General features: G+C 41.3%; 1 protein-coding gene across 6 annotated transcripts in view; it reads left to right on the top strand.

Moving 5' to 3' along the window:
• The window catches only part of LOC308082604 (eukaryotic translation initiation factor 4 gamma 3-like), an 89,001-nt gene extending 67,732 nt beyond the window's left edge, over positions 1-21,269 (top strand). For 3 of the 6 annotated variants that reach the window (XM_080424455.1, XM_080424454.1, XM_080424456.1), the window contains 15 exons: positions 288-392; positions 833-971; positions 2,193-2,332; positions 6,577-6,673; positions 7,343-7,466; positions 7,974-8,194; positions 9,960-10,072; positions 11,257-11,423; positions 12,599-12,724; positions 12,951-13,032; positions 13,761-13,859; positions 14,961-15,107; positions 15,646-15,727; positions 15,878-16,024; positions 19,108-21,269. In XM_080424455.1, coding sequence (XP_080280581.1) covers positions 288-392; positions 833-971; positions 2,193-2,332; positions 6,577-6,673; positions 7,343-7,466; positions 7,974-8,194; positions 9,960-10,072; positions 11,257-11,423; positions 12,599-12,724; positions 12,951-13,032; positions 13,761-13,859; positions 14,961-15,107; positions 15,646-15,727; positions 15,878-16,024; positions 19,108-19,289 — 1,971 coding nt within the window. In that variant the 3' untranslated portion in view covers positions 19,290-21,269. The remainder of the gene's footprint in view (positions 1-287; positions 393-832; positions 972-2,192; positions 2,333-6,576; positions 6,674-7,342; positions 7,467-7,973; positions 8,195-9,959; positions 10,073-11,256; positions 11,424-12,598; positions 12,725-12,950; positions 13,033-13,760; positions 13,860-14,960; positions 15,108-15,645; positions 15,728-15,877; positions 16,025-19,107) is intronic. The other 3 variants (XM_080424453.1, XM_080424452.1, XM_080424451.1) reach the window with 1 other exon arrangement.
• Positions 21,270-21,620: the final 351 nt, after the last annotated feature.

The following is a 21,620-nucleotide window of genomic DNA, read 5'->3' as shown; positions in this document are numbered from 1 at the left end:
TTCCCCAGCAGTGTGGTAATTTTTTGGCAGTTACAGCGCCGGCCCATTCCGTTCTATTTGGGTTCTGTTTTTGCGGGCAATTACTTTTTTTGTTCTAACCTCATTTACTTTCAGTTAGGCTGGTGTGTCAGTAAGAGAGTCATAAAATGAAAAATTGCTAAATTGAGTGAGATAATGTGAAATCAAAGCAACGTGTTGTCCACTAGAGTGAATAGGGAGACATAGAGGACATTAAAGTACCTCCATGCTTTATAAAAAACCTCCCCTCTCTCTCTCTCTCTCTGCAGCCTCGCATGGATCAGTATTTCAATCAAATGGAAAAAATCGTCAAAGAGCGGAAGACATCGTCTCGTATACGGTTTATGTTACAAGACATCGTAGACTTACGATTGGTAAGTGAACGTGTTTGTTGGTTTGTGTGTAAGTGTGCTTTTAGTTTATTGGATAATATATAAATATATATATATATCTTTGTTTTCTTAACTTTTTTCTAAAATCTTGCGACTTACAAGTGCAAAATTAGAATAAGCAGAGTAGCATGAACTCTAGTCAGTAAACAAGGTACATAGTCACATTGAATGTATAGAGAACAAAGTAATGCCTTGAAGAAACTTATCAAAGATATCAGGTGAATGAATGTTGAAATAGTGAGATATCTGCGGTGAGCTTGAGGTAGTGGGACGACATCCACTGTAAGATGTCAGCAATGCGCTCTTCTACCTGAGTGGCAGAGGGGGAGGGAGAAAAACATTAAACTTTAGGAACCGTGAAACAACCAATTTAGTCCAGGCCTGTGTTCTCAACCAAGACTTTTGCCCTTCTTTCCCTGCAGCACAACTGGGTGTCGAGGAGAGCCGACCAGGGCCCTAAAACCATTGAGCAGATCCATAAGGAGGCCAAGATCGAGGCGGAGGAGGAACAGAGGAAGGTGCACCAGCAGATGCTCTCCAAGGACAGCAAGAGAAGGCCAGGTCAGACCCCACAAATCCTCTTTAAGGCTTAGCACCATAGGCACAGCAATGGTAACCCAGTCAGAGAGCATGCTCTTCCCACAGCCTGCAGAGATCAAGGCTGTAGATTAGAGGGGTAGCACCGGGTCCAAACAATGGGAACCGAAACGGACCCGTGGATAATTGGACCGGTCCGAACGGACCCGAGAAAACATTCTAAATGACTGGACCCGGTCCGAGGCGGACCCGTGGATAAGTGGACCCGGCCCGAAATGAGACCGAGGCAAACTGGACCCGGTCCGAAACGAGCTGGTCGTCGGGTCCATATGGGTCCATCCATTTCAAATGGATCCAACCGAGACCCGTGGCAATTGGAACTGATCAGACCTGTGCCCGAGGGACAAGTCAATATTTTGTCCCCGGTTCAGGGCTTGGATCTTCGGTTCCGGGCGGACCCGTCCTACCCTCTACTGTAGATCCCTGTAGTGGCCAGAAAGCAGTGGTGGAAAAAGTACTTTTTTTACTTAAGCTTCAACTGCAGCGTTTTCATTACTGTCTACTACTAATACTGGCTTCATTTGCAGTTTTTTTTTTCAGTTGCCTCGTATTGATATTTAATGTATTCAATTATTATTTAAAACTTGGTCTTAGTAAAAAAGGAACATCTCGGTTGCAGTATAGTGACCGGGCATAATGTTTTTTTTTCTCCCAAAACTGGATGTTTTTCTCATATTTATCAAACTCTGCATAAACTACCATGGTTATGGAAGGAGCATGCTGGTTAGTCGGACGGACTGGGACCAATCGGAAGGGTCAATTGCCAGCAGTGGTTGTCTCTAATGAAGTGGTTCCCAAACTGGGGGTCTTATTTTGGGGGATCCCCAGATTAGCTTAATGTGCAACATTGTTTTCTCTCTCAACAGTAAACAAACCAACATATAAGTAAGTGTGTAGGTTATCTGCACATTTCTAAAGTAACATTTTAAGGACTTTTATGACCTTAAAGAGGAAAACATTGTGAAAATAGCCGATCTACAAGCTCTGAGCTTGTAGTTTGGCTACTTCCACAATATTTATCTGTGGAATGCCTTAACTCCTACATTTCACAAGTGCTTGTCAGGGTGGGGGGGGGGGTCCCCAGTTCAAATATGATTATTTGGGGGGGGGTCATGGCCTGAAAAGTTTGGGAACCCTTGCTCTAATGCATGTTTTCATTGTTTGTGTTTTGTTTGTTTGTTTCAGACCCTAGAGCAGACAGAGCAGAGCAGCAGAGAGAGCAGCGCGTAGAGCAACGCGTACAGAGAGATGAGACCTGGAACACTGTGCCTGTGACCAAGAACAGCAGGACCATCGACCCCTCCAAGATCCCCAAGATCTCCAAGGTCAGTCAGATACAGGGTCCCCACGGTCATGAAATTCCTGGAAATATTTTGAAATTGAAAAAAAAATAATCCAGTACTGGAAAAGTTTGGGAATTGATCAAAGGTCCTGGAATTTATCAAGGGTCCTGGAAAAATATTTGGCTATGCATTGTTTTTGGCTATTGATTTTGTTAATACAAAACATTTTCATAAACATGTATAACATTACACGAAATATGTAACATAAGTAGTTTTTCGCCGAACGGGCTGTGTGATGGCATATATTATTTAAATAAAATAAGTCATACGGATGCCATAATGAGTCTTCCAGTGAGCTATGCCCTGATTTTGCACGAAATTTTGAATGAAATTGTACTATTCTATATTCTATGCTTTATTTTTGCTACACTGCCTATCTTTGGGCATTCTACATAGGAGTAAGAGACACATTATTGCGCTGAATGATTGTTATATAGCCCTGGAAATTGGGCTAAATATTCTGGAAAAGTTTTGGAAAAGTTTTGGAAATTCATTGCTAAAAATGTGTGGGGACCCTGCAGATACTATATACACCTCCCTGAAGTGCCTTTCCCTGAAAAGTATATACTTTTTTTGTTTTTTATCAAGACTTGGCCCTGAAAATGTAGTGAACATTACTACACATTATTACACCAGCCTGCCAAAGAGGTACAATCATGAAGTAGTTTCCACTAAGTGAGGCATATTCTGACCATGTGCTGCTGATAATCTCATATGTTTGTAAACTGCATATACCATTCACCGTTACATTTTTGTCCTATATTTTAAACCTATAATCTGGGACTTACTTTAATGGGTAAAATGTTGTTCTTACCAATCTTTATGGTAGGGTGTGTTAATACAATATAACCAGCACATCTGCAGTGGTTGGAGGTGTTCTCCCTACCTGGTGGTACCTACAGGGTCCCCACGGTCATGAAATTCCTGGAAATATTTTGAAATAAAAATTTAAAAAATCCAGTACTGGAAAAGGTTTGGAATTGATCAAAGGTCCTGGAATTTATCAAGGGTCCTGGAAAAATATTTGGCTATGCATTGTTTTTGGCTATTGATTTTGTTAACACAAAACATTTTCATAAACATATATAACATTACATAAAATATGTAACATAAGTAGTTTTTCGCCGAACGGGCTGTGTGATTGCAGCCTAATGTATGTCTCAATTGTTAGGTTGCACTGCATAGGGTGCCAGGTTGGTCACGTGATAAAAATAACAGAGCTACAAGCTCACAACGTGCTGCAGCGTGATGAGTAGTTAGCTTGTAGAGCTGTTTGTTTGTCACGTGACACCAACCTGGCAACTTGTGCAGGTTGTGTGTTTGCTGTCCCAACAAACAATTGCGAGCAACATGTGAATAGTCGGTGAAGCGTAAACGAACGCAGTTAAAATATATCGGATGAACTAGTAGTATGATCCACAATGCCAGGGAAATGTTTGTTTAATAATTTGTGGCTTACAAATGAAAAGTTTAAAGACTGGGTAAAGCGAGAAGAGGACCCGAATAGAGCTGGCTGCAAGTTATGCCACAAATCTTAGCCGGATACTGTACTGATCCTAAAATAAATGGCACTTTAAGTTTACCACTCTTGATTTGTTTTACATAATTATGTTCATCCCTCCTCGTGTCTGACAGTATCCTCTTGTTGAAAACTTAATAGGAAAAACATAGGAAAACCTACAACAAAAGTGTAATTTAAAACATCCTTGCATCCTTCATTACTTTTAAATTCATAAATGGGGCAAATGCAAGGCAATATTATTTAAAAAAAATAAGTCATAAGGATGCCATAATGAGTCTTGTATTCCAGTGAGCTATGCCCTAATTTTGCACGAAATTTTTTATGGAATTGTACCATTCTATGCTTTATTTTTGCTACACTGCCTATTTTTGGGCATTGTACATAGGAGTAAGAGACACATTATTGCGCTGAATGGTTGTTATATAGGCCTGGAAATTGGGCTAAATATTCTGGAAAAGTTTTGGAAAAGTTTTGGAAATTCATTGCTAAAAATGTGTGGGGACCCTGTACCTAGTGGACATTTTTATTGTAGTTCGGACATCATTGCCATTACCTCTATCTGTCAGGAGAGAGAGATCTGTCAGGGCTTCTCAGACCTTAATGCGGGCCTCTAATTCAACAAAGAGTCAAAAAGCTTGACTTGCGTCACTCTGTATTCTGGGTCTGGAAAGCTTGGATTTGTCTGTAGACTCTGTATGCAGGTTTCTTGTCTCATGCAGTTGAGGTTGAATAATTACAATAACAATTCTTTGTTGTCATGTACTGTAAATAGGGACGTTTGTTCACCCTGCGGAGATGACAAGTCTTGACGTGTTAGAATGCTCCTTCCTCTCAGGATCATTCTGGGGGTGTTCTTTGTTCTTTCAGTTTTCATTCCCTCCGTCAACTACTTGTACCCCCTATTAGCTGTGATGTTTTTGTTGCACGCAGAAAGTTGGCTGTTGACAAATTTGAGCTTTGCGTGAGTCCTTAGATGAATCCCTTGGTACGTATCCCTGTAACTGGGATATGTTCATGACAGCCATCCCCCTGTCCTCATCTGCTCTGGGTTCCTGGTTTTCTAGTTCAGTAGAACATGGTCCGCCTGCTGGACAGATGAGGCTCTGTCACATAAAGCACTGCAGTGTTTCCTCCTGGCTCCCCCTGCTGGAGGGAGCTGGCCACGTTCTCAGCATGGACCGCACTATAGGACTGTAGCATTTTAGATGGGCATTTTATATAGAGAAGCATTTTATATAATTTGAGAGGCACTTTCTATAAATATGTAAGTGAATAAATGGGCTTTTCCTTAGTGTAGTTTCATGACACAATAACCTAGTAAATGTCATAGGAACACTTTTGATAGGTTCCCTTCAATAAAGCTGGTCATCATAGCATTGCCCATCCCTCTGTGTAGGAGAATGCTAAACAATTCTAAAGTTAAAATGAATGCTGTAATGGAAGTGATGATCTCTATTATTTAACCTGTACAGTTAAACTAAAACGTTTTTAAAATAGTTAATTTAAGAATGTGTTAACAGTATTCTGGAGCTTCGATATATTACAGGGGAGTCTGTCCAGGTGTAGTTATGCACTGATGCAAGTGACAATTCTCTTTTACCAGTCAGTAGTCTGCATTGCTAGAGTCGAGTTGAGCCGGTTCTATACTATGGAAATGCACAAACAGGGGACACCTTTGCTCTTTGTTCCTGTGTTTTTCTGACGGCAATGTGCCAAAGAGATGTACAGGTCTAAGAGGTGAAACTGCTGTTCATCTCCTGACCTGCGTACGGTATTGTTTGGAAGTGGAAGTAATTGCGTGTTTGTACTTTTGGAGGTACTTTTGGCATTCATATAAGATCTAAATTCTAGTCACATCAATTGATCTTTAAAATACAAAAGGTACTTTTGCTACCTTATCTGGGGCCAATGAAGTCCAAAACAAATGCAAACACATTTAATTCATAGGACAAAGCTCCAGCTATCATCTGTGCAGATCTCAACACGGAGGGTGGTTTGGCAGTTGAGGAGGCATTTTGATTGGTTGATCTGTGCGGCTGGTATATACTCCGTTTCCAGTATTTAAGTGGGAGATGGGAGAGGGCATCAAGAGTTCAGCATTGTTCATTAGCCCAGCCTCATGTAATACAGCGTTTATCTAGAAACTTTATCTTACCTAATACTTACTCTCAATTACCTTTTTGGATAGCCTGAGAGAAAAGATAATGGACTTGGTTAAAGAGCAATTGAGGGCAGGATATAAGCAGCCCTTTGTCAGCACATCTTACGCTCAGTGCTTAGTACTTGCGTATGCATATTTTGTAGTACAGTGAAACGTGGTATGTCCTTACTATATATACACACACACACACACACACACACACACACACACACACACACACACACACACACACACACACACACACACACACACACACACTGTAGTATGTGGTTTACATTTCTATAGCACCTTAATCCGAGGGGCTTTGCATTGTGCATTACGTTCGTTCATTCATTCATTCACACACCGACGGCAGAGGCATGGCACCAACCAGCAGTTAGGAGCTTATACCTCCTGAGCCTCTGCCATGAACAATTCAAAAAGCTGCGCTGACCATTTTTGTTTACATACCTTTTTATTTGTCTTTGGCTCATAGACGGGCTCCTGTTTACTGTCTAAATAAAACAGAAATTCAATGATATAAATAAACATGTAAACTTTCAGCCTCAGATGGACGAGAAGATCCAGCTCGGCCCACGTGCTGGATCAACACTCAACTGGATGAAGGGAAGCAGTGGCGGAGCCAAGGCCAGTGATTCAGGTCAGCCAGCAGTATGAATATTTACCTGACATAGACTCATAGATGAGGAACATCTTGTTGCCATTAACAGTATTCCCAGTTGCTACGTTTCCAGTCACAACATCATTTTAGTCCCGAATGGGCCAGCCGTCTGCTCTGGAACAGCGTTGGTCTGTATGTATGTCCCCTCTAAAGTAGACCAATCACAGTAAACTCTATAGCTCAGCTGACCCTGCTATACCAATCACAGTCCCCACAAAAGTATACCAATCAATCACAGTGAACCACTCAGCTCAACTGCCACTGCTACACCAATCACAGCTCACCTCTTGCTGCTAACTTAATATTGGCTCAACATTAAAGAGATAGTTCACCCCCAAAATGACTTTTTTTCTATTGATTAGTCACACCATGGAGACTTGAATTCATGGATATTTTTTAGTTTTTGTCGCATTCTTAAGCCAATACTTTGATGACCGGCAGCGGTTCCGCTGGTCATCAAATTATTGCTCATCAAAACAAAAAAATATCCATGAAATCAAGTCTCCATGGTGTTCACAAAATGTAGTATGCGGTAGACTGTGTGTTTTTCTCCTCCCAGGAGTTGCCTCTGAAAGTTTTTAATGACTATATTACAATGAGTATTTTGTGTGTTTCATAATGGCCATAATTCTTTCCCGCCCCTATCAGAACTATCAAGGTCTGCCGGCAGCAGTCTGAATCGCTATTCTGCACTTCAGTCCACCCCTCCACCCCAGACTTCCACCCCAAACACACACACCCCAGACTACGACTCCAGGAGAACTCTGGGAAGGTAAGGGACATTTTTATCATGCCATTTCTTAGGAAAAAAAATAGAAGCAAGAGCTTGAACTGAGCTTTTGTGCTCGGGTGGCGCAGGAGAAAAGTACCTGCCCACCACCGCTGAGTCTAGGGGTTCAAATCCACTGTGGCGCATCTGGCTTGGCCAAGCGTCTATACAAACACAATTGGCCAGTGTTCAGGGGGAAGGACGGCGGACGGGAAGTGTGATATTTGTTCATGCGCGTACTTCTACGGACTGGGGCAGTGCCTGTCAGCGAGGAATGTTGAGTAGGAGGAGCAGGACGTAGGCTCTGTCCTCGTGGTGAGGGCTCCTCGCTGGCAGGTGACCTAGTAGGATGCAACAGCAGTGGGAGGAATTAATTGGCATAATGACTAAATTGGGAGAAAAAGGGGACAGGATATTTTGCTCATTATAGTATACATATTCTGTTTTTTCTTTCGCTCTCTCTCTGATATACGATCTGACTTAATGTCTTTCTCGCTTTCTTCACCCAAGTCGCGGCAGTGTAGGGAGAGAACGCAGTGAGAAGCCACTGAGCTCGTCCCCATCGTCGCGTCCCGGGCCTTTTGTCAGGGGAGGCAGCTCCAAAGAGCTGCTGGAGAGCCCTTCCCCAGAGGAGCCCCGCAGAGACCGAGACAGAGACACACCCGAGCCTAGGAGACCCAGTGTCACTGAGGACAAGACGGAACCGGAGCGTAACAGAGCCAGAGACCCAGGTGAGGGACACTATACCGTGTACAAACACGCAAACAGAATATATGCAAAGACCACACGAAATTAATAATGATTTACTACTACCCAATATCCTGGCCCATGATACAGTATTTGTGCCAAGTTCGGAGGCAGTTGGACTACTGGTCTGCTGTGGGACCCCTGACAACCAAACACACAATCACAAAGTGATCATTGGGTGCTTTAATCCATTAAGACCTGAGGCCAATTCCGATTTCTAAATCCAAAACGTTTTTTGAAAAAATATATAAAAAATATTTTTTCACGATTTTTCAAAAATAGCAGATCTACAAGCTCATAGCGCGGCACTCGGTGCCGCGCTATGAGCTTGTATATCTGCTATTTTTGAATCGCCAAAGAAAAAATGACACAGACGCGTCCCCGGTCTTAATGGGTTAAGTAAAGTAATTACATTCCTGAAGGTGTAGGCAGAAACCTTTTTGTGCTCTTTCATAAATTGAATGCTATTTATTTTTTTGGTTTTTCTCAGATGAGTGTACAATTGGAACCAAAATGGATTTGTTCCATTTGTAGATTGATACTCTTCAGATTTAAATCGGCACTGAGGATTTTACAGTGCAGGCTGCTGAGAAAAGAACTAAATCACCGCTCATCCATTTAACAACAAAAAAAACTACTTAAGTGAAGAGCTGGAGCTGAATAAAAGTAGAGTGAACAAAAGGAAAGGACCTGAATAAGGTCAAACGACCGAAAGCTCGCAATTAATTGGGTACTTGCACAGTGTTTCGAGTGTGCGGTTTGCTGCCTTCTTTTGTTCACAGTGAAGGCTACTGAAGAAAAACAAAACTGCTACTGGTGCATAGGGAGTATTAAGTCAATTAATAATATACCTCTAACTCTTGATAAGAGTAATGAGTAATAAATATCTTCTTTTTTATTACAAATTGACAATCATTAGCTTGCAGGCTCACAACACAACATGTTGAATGTTGAAATCACAATGTTGGCAAAGGCATATACTGTAAGCTGTAGTGTTATAGAGATAAGAATGTGTTCTGGAACATAATCTCTGGTTTGGAAATTCAGTTGCATTACATGTCATGTAAACTGAGTAAATTTTAAGCTTTGGTATTGGTTTTGAGTATTTGTTTCTCATATCCCAGAAATCTTTTGCCAGTATATACATTTTTCTGCCTTTATTTATAGTTTCTAGTAGAGACGGACAGGAAACGGGGGGAAAGAGATGGGGAGAAACATGCAGCAAAGAATGTCAGGAACGGGACTTGAACCCGCGGTGCGCTGTCAGGCTACTTATGAGCCCAGACCGCTAGGCCAGCGGTCCGGTCCATCTTTTGCCAATATTGTGCAGTCTTGGAATCGACACAGAGATCAGTTCTCAGTAAGAGAATGTCACAGTCAAATAGATCTATCATCTATCTGCAGGCCAGGTCACACACCTTACAACAGAGGTTCCCAAACCTTCAGTTCTAGGCCCAAAAGATGCATTTCCAAAAGATGACATGTAAAAAAACATTGAAAATTGCCGATCTAGAAGCTCACAATTCGTCGCTTGTAGATCTGCAATTTTCACTATTTCGTTTGAAATGTATGAATTTTTTGAAAACTCCTTTTTGAAAAATGTTTGAACAGATATGACATTAGGATAGGATATTTACTCACAACCCATAAAATTGTTCTGTGACCCAAGAATGTGCCCATTGTTTGGAAACCACTGCCCTATAAGCATTCTTTCCGCGTTGTGTTGTGACTCTGATTCGTCCCTGACAGTGAAAGCTGAGCCAGTGGCCCAGACCCCTGACGGACCAGCCTTGTCAGAGGAGGAGATGGAGAGGAAGTGCAAGTCTATTATTGACGAGTTCCTGCACATCAATGATATCAAGGTACAGGGACCCCAATTAATCTGCTAATGTGATGAAACTCACCACACTGTGATGTCCTTTCAGTGTTCTTAGGCACCTAGTTGTCAATGCAGGGGTTGGTGCTAAGGTCTCAAAATCAGTTGAACCTGGGGAAAGTACAGGTCATGTTCTACTTGCCCAAAGGTCATGTTCACATGCCTTATTCTTTTATATTTCATTACTATAAACCACCAGTCTAGGTTTGCAACCCATTCCTCGTCATTGAAATGTGCTGCCAAGCGGTTCACGTAACTCAAATCCATAGCCAGCTAATCTCCCCCAAACTTGGAAATGAATATGGAATCTCACTTTACATCTGTTACATTTGGTCATTGTAGCTACTATCATATTATCATTCTATGATCGACACACACAGACAGGAAATGTGCGGGTTTGGGAGAATTGCCTAACATTTAACATCTTATAATTATGATGTAAGACGTTTTGATTGATTGATTGATTACTTTATTAGTCAAAAATTTAAACAACATGCAGGTACAGTAGAACACTTGGTCTAAAAGGATAACACAAAAAAAGTCCTGAGGACTTGTTTCCATTGTGGAGTATTGAATGTATCTCTCTCTGTCGTTAATGGACGTGTTGTGGTGACTCGCTTGTTTGGTCCCGTCAGACATGCGCTCCTTTAGTCCACACCAAATCTCTTCACCACAAATAGCTTGTAGTTCTGCTGTTTTCGCGGAGTGTTTGCCCCCAGAATAAGGATGCTAGGGTTCATGTGAGTCCAAAAGGGAAACGCGCACATCTCAAAAAAACTTCCACAGGTGCTGAACAAAAATGTGTACAATGGAGAAGAAGGGTAGGAAGGGTCTGCACACTGTACACTTCTGTAGCTCAAAGTAGAAACTGTATTTTATTTATTTAAAGCGACAACATTTCGACCCGTGTGGCTCTTTAAAAACGTTTTCTACTGGAAGCTACAGAACAGCGTGCAGACTTCCCTTCTCCATTCATGTGGTTAAGCCTCAGACGTCTTGCTTTTGTAATGCACTGAATTCCTAATGAGGATATCCACCAGATAATACAGACTTGTATTTTATATATCTCTTTTTCCATTCATGTTCATTTCAGTGGCGAAATGGGTCTTGTGTCTTGAATGTAACTCGCTGACACTGGGCATGGACATGGTCTTCTCTCTCTGTCTACAGGAGGCTGTGCAGTGTGTAGACGACCTGGCGTCTCCGCTCCATGTGTTTGTGCGCGTGGGAGTGGAGTCCACTCTGGAGCGCAGTCAGATCACACGGGAACACATGGGCCAGCTGCTCTTCCAGTTGGTGCAGCTTGACGTTCTGCCTAAACCCCTGTTCTATCAAGGGTCAGTCCCCCCTAATGCATGCGGTTGAGAAATGTCATGTCAGTGAATTGTTTGAAACCTGGAGGTGCTCCAAAGTAGATCATGTTGGGAAACATTTACAGCGAGTGTAAGAAGGCCTCTTACTACATACGTACTAAAAGAAAGTCTGCATGTACAGGCACATCATAGAGAGCACCTTGACCATCAGTCATTTAAAGTGACATCCCCAACAACTTGGAGAGTCATAACGCTGTTAACAGCCCCTAAATCTCTTAAAGGCACAATATGTAATCCAAATGTAAATAAAAGGTTAACCCCACTTCCAAAAGTCAAAACACATTATTGGAACCTGCTATCACTCCCAAAAAAGTCTCTTAACACAAGGACTAACATGATAAAACAACTACATTTTGTTTTTTTTCCATGCTGTAACATATTTGTTTACATCTGTAATGTTTGAGTAAAACAAACCTATATTTTTTTATTAACTCAAACTCATACATTATGTACAGTATGTAAATATAACTTGTAAAATAAATTACAAACCGGCTTGATTTTCAAGCAAGTCTTAAGGATAGCCGACATCTAATGAGTTATCCCACAACAGTCAGCCCATATTGTCCACAAACATGTGCCTATTTTAAGGAGGGCACATGAAACGACGGTGAAAAGTAGCTTTTCGTTGTTTACTTTAGCGGTGCTATTCCAGTGTGCTTCATATCGACTGGCTGCCAAAATGAGACGACCTCAAGGGTCTCGTGGCTCAATACGAAATGATGGAATCGGGCGAAAAGTCAATCCTGAAATAAGTCACTGCCTGAGATTCCTATTCAATGCGTAGTTGCCTGGTTGGACAACCTTTATGACAGAAAAAAAGCAGGTCTGTGAAGTTTACTTGCTCTGACTAAAAGTCACTTCAAATTGTATGTGTACCAGGCATCAGTTGTCACTATAATAATAAATAATTATAAACAGAGATTTTGTCTTTACATACATATGTATATACTATTTGTTTATTAATACTCACAAGGCAGTTGATCAAATACTTAAATACATGGGCATCGCAATAGTAATTAAATATTTTTTAGAATGGTACTCAATAATTGGTAGTACAATTTGGTTATAACAAAAAGATATGTAAGAACTGTGTGTGTGTGTGTGTGTGTGTGTGTGTGTGCGTTGGTGTTTTCCTCCAGGTTTGCAGACACCCTGGAGCTAGCAGACGACATGGCCATCGACATTCCCCATATCTGGCTGTACCTGGCTGAGCTGCTCAGCCCTGTGCTGAGGGAGGGGGGCTTCTCTATGAGAGAGCTCTTTAGGTACTGGAATGTTTTTGGAAAGGATTATCTTTCTGTACAGCAGTAGGGGTTGAGGTTACTTGGTGCATCTTACTTGGATGGAACACAAGGTTACTTCCAGTATTTTCCTGACAGTTTTGAACAAAATAGCCAGGAGCCTCAATCTCATTGTGACCCCTTCTTAACAAGCCGTTTGTTTTGGCAACCCCCCCAGATTCTCATCTACACCTCTGTTGTTTGTTCACAGTGAATTAAGCAAACCTTTGCTTCCTGTGGGAAGAGCTGGGATCTTATTTTCTGAAATACTGCACATACTATGCAAACAAATGGTAAGGAAAACTTTTCTTTTGAAGAATCCCACAGATTTTCACGGTGTTCAGCCATTTGCATGTGCTCATTATGAAGCAGTGGAGAGTACTTATAGAGAGTACTTGAAAAGAATATACTGTATTAACATTGAATAAAAGAGTCCTGTTACTCTCATATTCATGTAAGCATTGTTATTTGTGTGGTCGTACGTGCGTGCAACAGTTAATCGAGTTACTGTAATTGATTTAATCGATTATAAACAATTAGAAAAAAATCGATAAATCATCAGTATATGCCCAGGCCCCCTCTTGTGCCCATATTTGGAGCTGACTGATTTGTTTGCGCCTGATGCCATTATGAAACATTGAGGTTAGACAACACTCTGACACTCAACACTATGGCTGAGTCATAGTGACATGAGCGTGATGACGTGGTCCGCCCACCCGCCGGCCCGCCGGTCCTCCCATTAGCCAATTCTAATACAGAATAATCAATGATGAATCTATCCCTATTTTGAGCATGTCATTATAGGCGGAATGTTTCAAAAAACGTAAAACAAAATTCAAAAATAGTAAAGCTAGCCAAATCTACAGGCTCACAATGCTTCGCTTTGTGACGACTTTCTGACAAACGGGGTGTATTAAACGTCATTGTCATAAGCCCTTTTATAAATTTAGCTTGACTGCTGTCCGCTAAGCTTTTTTTAGCCCTACCGTTTCTGACGTGGCCCTTGTTCTCCGCTCCACAGAGCCATAGGAAAGTAGGTGTTTTGTGGAGGGAATCTGGCCTCAGCTGGAGTGACTTCCTACCAGAGGGAGAAGACGTCCAGGCATTCATCTCACAACAGGTACCGTGATCAGAGGCCTCTGTTCGGCATGCACTTCACCATGCTTATACCGTTTAATAATTGCCTTAAACTTTGTCTCGAGAAAGGTCTATCAAGTTAACTGTCCACAGAGTAAATAGCGCAAAGCATTTTCTGTTTACAGGATTTGTTACTGGAAAGATCTTAGAATTATTGATTTGAAGTGCCCAACTTTTCTGAGTTGTGCATCGTCATTCTGCTGCTGCTCGTGGAACAACCAAATTAGTAGCCTATGGTGTCTTAAGTGTAAATTCACATCCTATGATATAAATGCAGCCTTAGGTGCTCTTTTTTTCCCTTTCTTTTTGGGGTTGGGACACCTCATTAGTATTAGTTTCCTGCACTGTGATTGGCCCACTTGGCCCACTTTCCTGTACTGTGATTGGCTGACTCTATTGGCACATCTCATTGTAACACCACCGGAAGCGGAATTATTCGGGATCCCGTTTTGCCGATCCCGTCGGCCTCCATTCTAAAGCGCACACTAAAACGCCATTTTCTCGTTTGTAGTTTTTCTCCTCGCTGATCACTGTTTAACATAAACCGTTCTAACTACAACAATGGAGCTCCGTTTGACACGTGGTAGAAGCAGGGAGATCTCCGCGATGTTTACAAACAGTGCAGAGCTCAATCTTAAGGATTTTAACAAGGTCTATGGCGACGTGAAAAAAACAACAATAAAACGTTGGCACTGGTGAGTACATTATGAGATTAACCTCTGGCATGGAATGTGTTAATAACCTATAAATAGGATTATGCACTTCCAAAAATCTTTTTTTTTTTTAAGTGAGCTTCCATCACTATGATGACCACTGTGATGACCACACCGCCCACTTCACACTGGGTGTGATTTTTTTTTACATATACCTACATTTCTTGGACCCCTTTCTCTCTAGTTTGAAGTTTGGTCTCTCTCTCTGTGTCTCTCTCTCTCTCTTCATGTTATCCTCCTAGTACTACTTGAATTTAACCCCTCAGAGACACTGTAACAAGTGAGATCATCAACAGTAATTATGATTAAATAACTTTTAAATTGAATAATGATGTCCACCCCCTCCCATCCTCTCTTGTTTGTCCTGACAGGAGCTTCAGTTCACTCTGTCAGAGTGCTCCAGTCCTGAGAAAGATCTGTCTAAACAGATCCTGTCTCCTGAGGAGATGAGCAAACAGCTGGAGAGACTCCTGCTTGAGGACATGGCCACCGACGAGCAGATCTTTGACTGGGTAGAGGTACGGATAATGGAAAGTAATTCATATCAATACATTGAAATGGTAGTTGTTTTTCATGATATCCGTGTGTGTACAGGGAAAATAGTTTGCAAAGAAAAATCATCTCCATGTCTCACTTGCTTGGGTTAGTTGTGTTATCAAGTATTTGGGCTAGGGCTTTGGGACAAAAGTAATCCTAATGGACACTGATTATTTAAAAAGGGGTTTTCTTGTATTGGTATTTTAAAAATCCATAATTAGAACACTAATCGTTAATCTCACATCCCTAACATGAACCCCAGCATCCTCATTCTGGGCATGTCATAATAGGCAAACATCGCGCGAAAATAGATGAACATTTGGCAAAACAATGCAGATCTACATGCTCACAACGGCGAAGAGATTTGGTATAGAGAGAAAAAAGTATGTAGACCCCTGAGAGACCCCGGACAATGAATTATATCGAGTTTAAGTAGTTAAGAGTGGTGACAGCTCCTCCCTTGCCTGTGAAATTGACATAATGTTTCGTCCTCTTCCATGTTCTCTTCCACTCCCACAGGCCACTCTAGATGAATCTCAGATGAGCTCATCTCCATTCCTGAGGGCTTTGATGACGGCCGTCTGTAAGGCAGCAGTGAAAGGTGAAGACTCCACCCGCCGAGGAGGGGAAAGAGAGACTATTATACCAGAATCACTGTGTTGATTGCATCATTTCAAACCCTGTCAGACTCAAAGCAGCTCACCAGGCATATTCTAACCCCCCACCCCCATCTTTTCGTTTCCACTTGCAGATGAGAACAGCACCTGTCGAGTCGACACGGCCATCATCCAGAGAAGATTGCCCGTTTTACTCAAGTACCTTAACTCAGACACTGAGCGACAGCTGCAAGCACTTTATGCACTTCAGGCTCTGATCGTCACCTTGGATCAGCCTCCAAGTGAGTGCCTCGCCACAGTGTTTAAATGTTCAGCCGCCCCACCCTGCAATGTGCAAGATGCATTTCCGGCAGTCAGGGTTTTGTGTCAAATAGAAGTGCAAAGTAATTCTGAGCTCTTGTTTTAATCTTCTCTGGGACACCAGAAGAGAATCGACTTTCAAATAATTAACCCATTCAATCCGGGAACGCATCTCTGTCATTTTAGATTTATTTAGGTTATTCAGTAATAGCAGATATACAAGCTCATAGCATCAAGTGCCGCACTATGAGCTTGTAGATCAGCTATTTTTGAAAAATCTTAAAAATGCATCCAAATATTTGAATATTTATTATATACATTTGTAAAATATTTTGTTTCAGGGACCCCCCAGATTTGCACAAACTTTCAAGATTTTTCAAAATAGCAGATCTACAAGCTCATAGTATATCTGCTATTTTTGAATAGTCAAAGAAATCTAAAATGACAGATGCGTCCCCGGATTGAATGGGTTAAGTAATATCACACAAGAGGGAGTGATGTTATATTGTATATCATCATGGCTGTGTGGGGGCACGGTGGCACAGTCGGTAGTGCTGTCGCCTCACAGCTAGAAGGTCCTGGGTTCGATTCCCGCAGGGGACGCTGTGGGCGCTGGGGGTGTGTTCTCTCCTCCGCGTCATCAGTGCCCATACCCTAGGTGGGGTTGGCGAAAGGGCCTTTCTGTGTGGAGTTTGCATGTTCTCCCTGTGTCTCATAGGGACTCTCACAAAAACATGTAGTAATCCTGGTCACTATACTGCGTCCACCTGGTCAGCCGGGGCGTCTGATGGAGGGGAAGGGAACTGGTTGGAATAACGTGTTCCTTCCACGCGCTACGTCCAACCAGGGAAACTCCCCCCTGTCAGGTGACAAGAAGGTCAGTTGGCTCTCATGCATTGAAGGAGGCATGAGCTCGGCCCTGGCCTCCCTAGGTTGGCAGAGGGAAGGTAGTGCCCAGGATTACATAGACAATTGGTACTGGGTGTAAAAAATAGGGTTACAAAATCGTGGGATAAAAATTTAATTTTTTTTTTTTTTTTAATCATGGCTGTGTGGTCATTCATGTGAATGTATAGTTTTGTTCCTGTTGTTTCTAGAGAATATAAAGGGAGACACAGAGAACTGAGGAAATGGAGAGAGACAGACCAGAATAGACACAGGGAGACATAGTCCAGGCAGACTTTAGTGTCTATAATCTGGCATGATACTTACTGTAAGTCAGGAGGCAGGCAACACAGGTTTTCCCACAGCAGTGATTCCCAATGTTTTCTGGATCAGGGCCCACTTAAAAATGTCGAAGCGTTAGCGGCCCACCCATCTGACCACTTAACATGGCAGCTGTGCATTTTCAGAGCATGTTTATTTTAACGATCATTCAATCGATTGTGTTCTGGCTTGGATCAATGGAACTAACACAGTATACGTTAACACATTGGGTGCCAGAGGTTTATTAAAATATTATACTTTGAGTGCCAGGACTTTTTAAACATTTTGAACCTTTTTCAAGTAGTCACAAAATATTTTCAGTGATCACCGTCCTCACGGTGATCCCCTCATTACACACATACAGGTCTCGTACAATCGGGGGGAAAAAATTTAAAACATTCGGAAATCCATTCCATAGTTGCAGCCAGTTCAAAATAGTTAAATTAACATTGTAAAAAAAAAAAGTGCACAGGAGCCGAGATACAGGTTTTTGAAGTCATAAGTTAACCAGGAGGTGGATTGGAGTCTAAATCTTGTAGGAGTGATATTTCCTGTTGCTGTGAAGCCGTATATACGGTTTTGGCACTCAACGTTAGTATGCGCAAAACCGTATATATACGGTTTTGGCACCCAATGTGTTAAGATGATATTTATCGGTATCACAATGAAAACTCATTTTTCAAGGTTTTAAAGAAAACGTATGTCTCTTTTTTTTTTACATATTTATTTTATATTAATGTTATATCAGGAGATCAGAAATCGCTTTTACAAGAGAGACCTCTTGTAAAACCACTTGTAATTCCCTCGCAGCCCACCAGTGGGCCCCGGCCCATAGGTTAATAATCGCTGCCCTACACGTTTTCTAAAAGCACACTATGTATAAAGCCAGCAGCAATGCAGCAGCAAAACATGAAGAAATCGGCTTATTTTCTCAATAAACCAAACTTATTCAAGGAATTATGTCTATATGTACCATGTTAACTGTTTTAGTGTTATGTACAAAGTTACATTTGTGACTTGTTGCACTTGAAGTACCTGCTGCAGCAGTTAACGGTGGGCTGTAAACCAACATTTTCTTGAGAAAAAAAAGCTCTATTGAGCAAATATGCTGATTCATTGCTGTTGGCTTTATATGTTGTAGATAAGAGAAGAGTGCTTACCTTCATGCTGTTGGCTGTTTTTCCTTTGATCTTTAAACGTTGAGGGGGAGGATTGTGTGCGTGCAATGGATTATGGTCATTGTTTATTGTTACGGCTTGTGTACAGGACTACAGGAACATAAAAAGTAACAAAGAAAATTGGCTCCTCAAACATCGCTGAATAGTAACGGTGATAAGCAATAATAATATGGAGTTAAAAAAACAAGCAACATTTATAATACAGTTGCAGCCAGTGTATAATAGCAGCAAATAGAAACTGCAAGGTGTATTGCTGCCCTCCACAGTCAATAGTCCGCACTGCATGTCATGTTTTCCTTGGATTGTGCTACCTACACCGAGGTCATAGGAAAGAATATAGCATTAACTGAATTTAGATAATAATTAGCTAATGTTGGTCAATTTAAATGATCAAATTCCTTGAATGGAACAAACTGTTTGTATAACTTTGTGTAAACCTTTTTATCCATGTGGCAAACCGCACTCAATTGGCACCATTTAGATATTTTATTTATTTGTCCCAAGTCTCTCTCAGTACCTCTCAATACCATGCTCTCAATACCATGCTACACACATTTGAACTCTTCCCATTAACATGTGGCTTTGGGGCAGACATGTTATATGTTATTAAATGATGCCATTACAAGCTACATGCGAAGCCTCTTTTCACACGCATTCTACCGCTTTCTCTCTCTGCCCAGACCTCCTGCGGATGTTCTTTGACTGTCTGTATGACGAGGATGTCATCTCGGAGGACGCGTTCTACAAGTGGGAGACGAGCAAAGACCCTGCCGAGCAGCAGGGCAAGGGTGTGGCTCTCAAGTCTGTCACAGCGTTCTTCACCTGGCTGAGGGAGGCTGAGGAGGAGTCAGAGGATAATTGACGAGGGAGATAGTGGCGACGGTGACCCACCCCCCAATTACGGGACACAAGGCCAGCTGTTGCTACATGAAAGAACTGCATTATCGCAGCAGAGCAGAACAAAACAAACTTTCAAAATGCGAGCGGGCAGGAACGACACGTTTACGGCTGGAAATCTTTTTTTTTCTGCGGTACGGTTCTGAAAACACGCCGCCATTTTGAGTTTGGATTCCAACGGCGGAAGCACTAAACAAAAAAAGATATACCTGTATTATACATAGAAAATATTTTTGTTTTAAATTTTAACTTACTTTTTCTTTTGTTACTTTTTAAGAAGAGACTTAAAAGATACATAGGTTCCGGACTCTTTAATTTATTATTTTTTTAAAGGACTGCAAATATGGAAGTTTATTTAACATTTGCAGATGCTCACAATGAGAAGAACGTTGACAACAATAGAAATAACAATATTATTAATTATAATAACAAAATAATAATTGTGAAATAAAATAGCCACCCTGAATTCCAAAATGTTTGGTTGAAAACAGGGTAAGAAAAAAAAACAAAGCTATTTTGGGATGAAGGGGAAGCAGAGACTGGGCGCACAAGAACTTTATTAACGTTGTCCTTGTATGACGTTTGAAGTTACAGGTTATCACCAAATAACCAAGAAGTGTTCCCTCTGCTTTGGCTTGCTCCATGTTATATGTACATACAGCCTCGCGAGAGGTTAGACGTATGCATTCGACTAGCAATGCAAATGATCCACACCAGAGAACTCTCAGATCATGAACTTGATATAAAATGACACCAATGAACAAAAATAGGTAACGTTCAATCGAGATGAGCAAAATGCAAGTTTAAAAAGCAAAATGAGTTGCTGAACATGGAAGTGCTTGTAATACTTCAAACCTACAGAGCAGATTAAATGCTTGTAAATACATTAAAGACAAAAAAGGTATTTAAAAAAATAAATCTCCATGATTATTTCAAGGACATGATGGTTGATCACATGAAATATTTCTTGTAGTTTTTAACTCATGGGTTTAGGGATTCCCTCATGGAGAGTTCATGTAGATCAAATAAATTGGGTTTAAAGGTTTCTTTTTCGGGCAGATGGGGTCCACATTCAAAATGGAATGAAGATCTGCTACTGTTCATCACTGTTAAAATTGGGGGTAATGATGCAGAGTGTTTCTGTTCTTTGGCAACAAAAATACAAACCAAACTTTAACAATCATCAGGCTTAGCCGGAAACTGGCTTTGCTATTGACTTGTGCTGTCTCACAATAATTGGTGATCTAATGAATTCTGTGACTCTGCTCTGTTGTACAAAATGGCAGGTAATATTGAATCCTAATTGTAACATACATGATGTATTCTTGAATATAGCAATTTATATTGTCACCACCAACCAAATATTTTACTGGGAACACGTGACTGCTGGAATGACCGTGATGATAATATTTTTTTCATGCAACACCTAAGAGTCACATGGCCTGAAAATATCATTGAGACATAACACTACCGGCCTGTATCTGCACCTTGCCTTCCGATGTCGTTTCCCCCTCCTTTTTAAAGCATTCAAATCCAGCCTGATGTCAAGCTCTTCCAACACCAAGCCGGGGTTACCAAAAACGTGTGGTTCTGAGCATTGAGGGCAGTCTGCTTGGTGTGTGCATATTTTTTGCTGTTGTCGGACCTCATAGAAGAGATTGGAGCCTGATTAAAATGGTGAATTGGCTGTCGCCTGTTGTCAGTCAAAGTAGGAGAAGGTATGTGGGGTAGTGTTATTTTCCACAAGAAAGACCATCTGGTTATGGTGCAAATGAGGCAACTTGTTGTCATTCATTGTCACAGCCACAGGTGACACTCGGTTGAGAAATAATTTTGAAGGTGTCGCTGCCAACATTTGCCACCATGATGACCCACCGCTGTTGACTAGGCTTTTAACAAACCAGGAGAAAGGTTTACTTCTATTTCACATCCCTACTCTGGTTACCTCCCTGTTTATGGATGTATTGTTTACGATTTTACTGATTACATTTAAGGCTCTTCATCATGGCCTGGCCCCTAAAAAATTGTGTTAATAACCCCTTATGAGCCTGTGCCTGAGGTCCTTGTGCGGTAACCTGTGGTGAATCTCTCTACCGTCCCTTTGCTGTCAGTGCTCTTTGTCTCTGGAATGACCTGCCCAAGGGTCTCAGGCTTGCTAAATCAGTGGTTTATATTATCGAAAAACCTTTCCATATTTTTTCTTAACATTATTTGATTCTATAAATAGTTAAGTTCTCACTGCACTTAATATTTTTTTCGGTTTTGTTTTATTCTGTTTCATCATTTATTTTATTCA

This window comes from Gymnoscopelus braueri, assembly GCF_963280865.1.
Source record: "Gymnoscopelus braueri genome assembly, chromosome: 3".
NCBI classification, from domain to species: domain Eukaryota; kingdom Metazoa; phylum Chordata; class Actinopteri; order Myctophiformes; family Myctophidae; genus Gymnoscopelus; species Gymnoscopelus braueri.
Note: the sequence above shows the minus strand (reverse complement) of the source record. Positions and strands in the feature narration are given on the sequence as shown.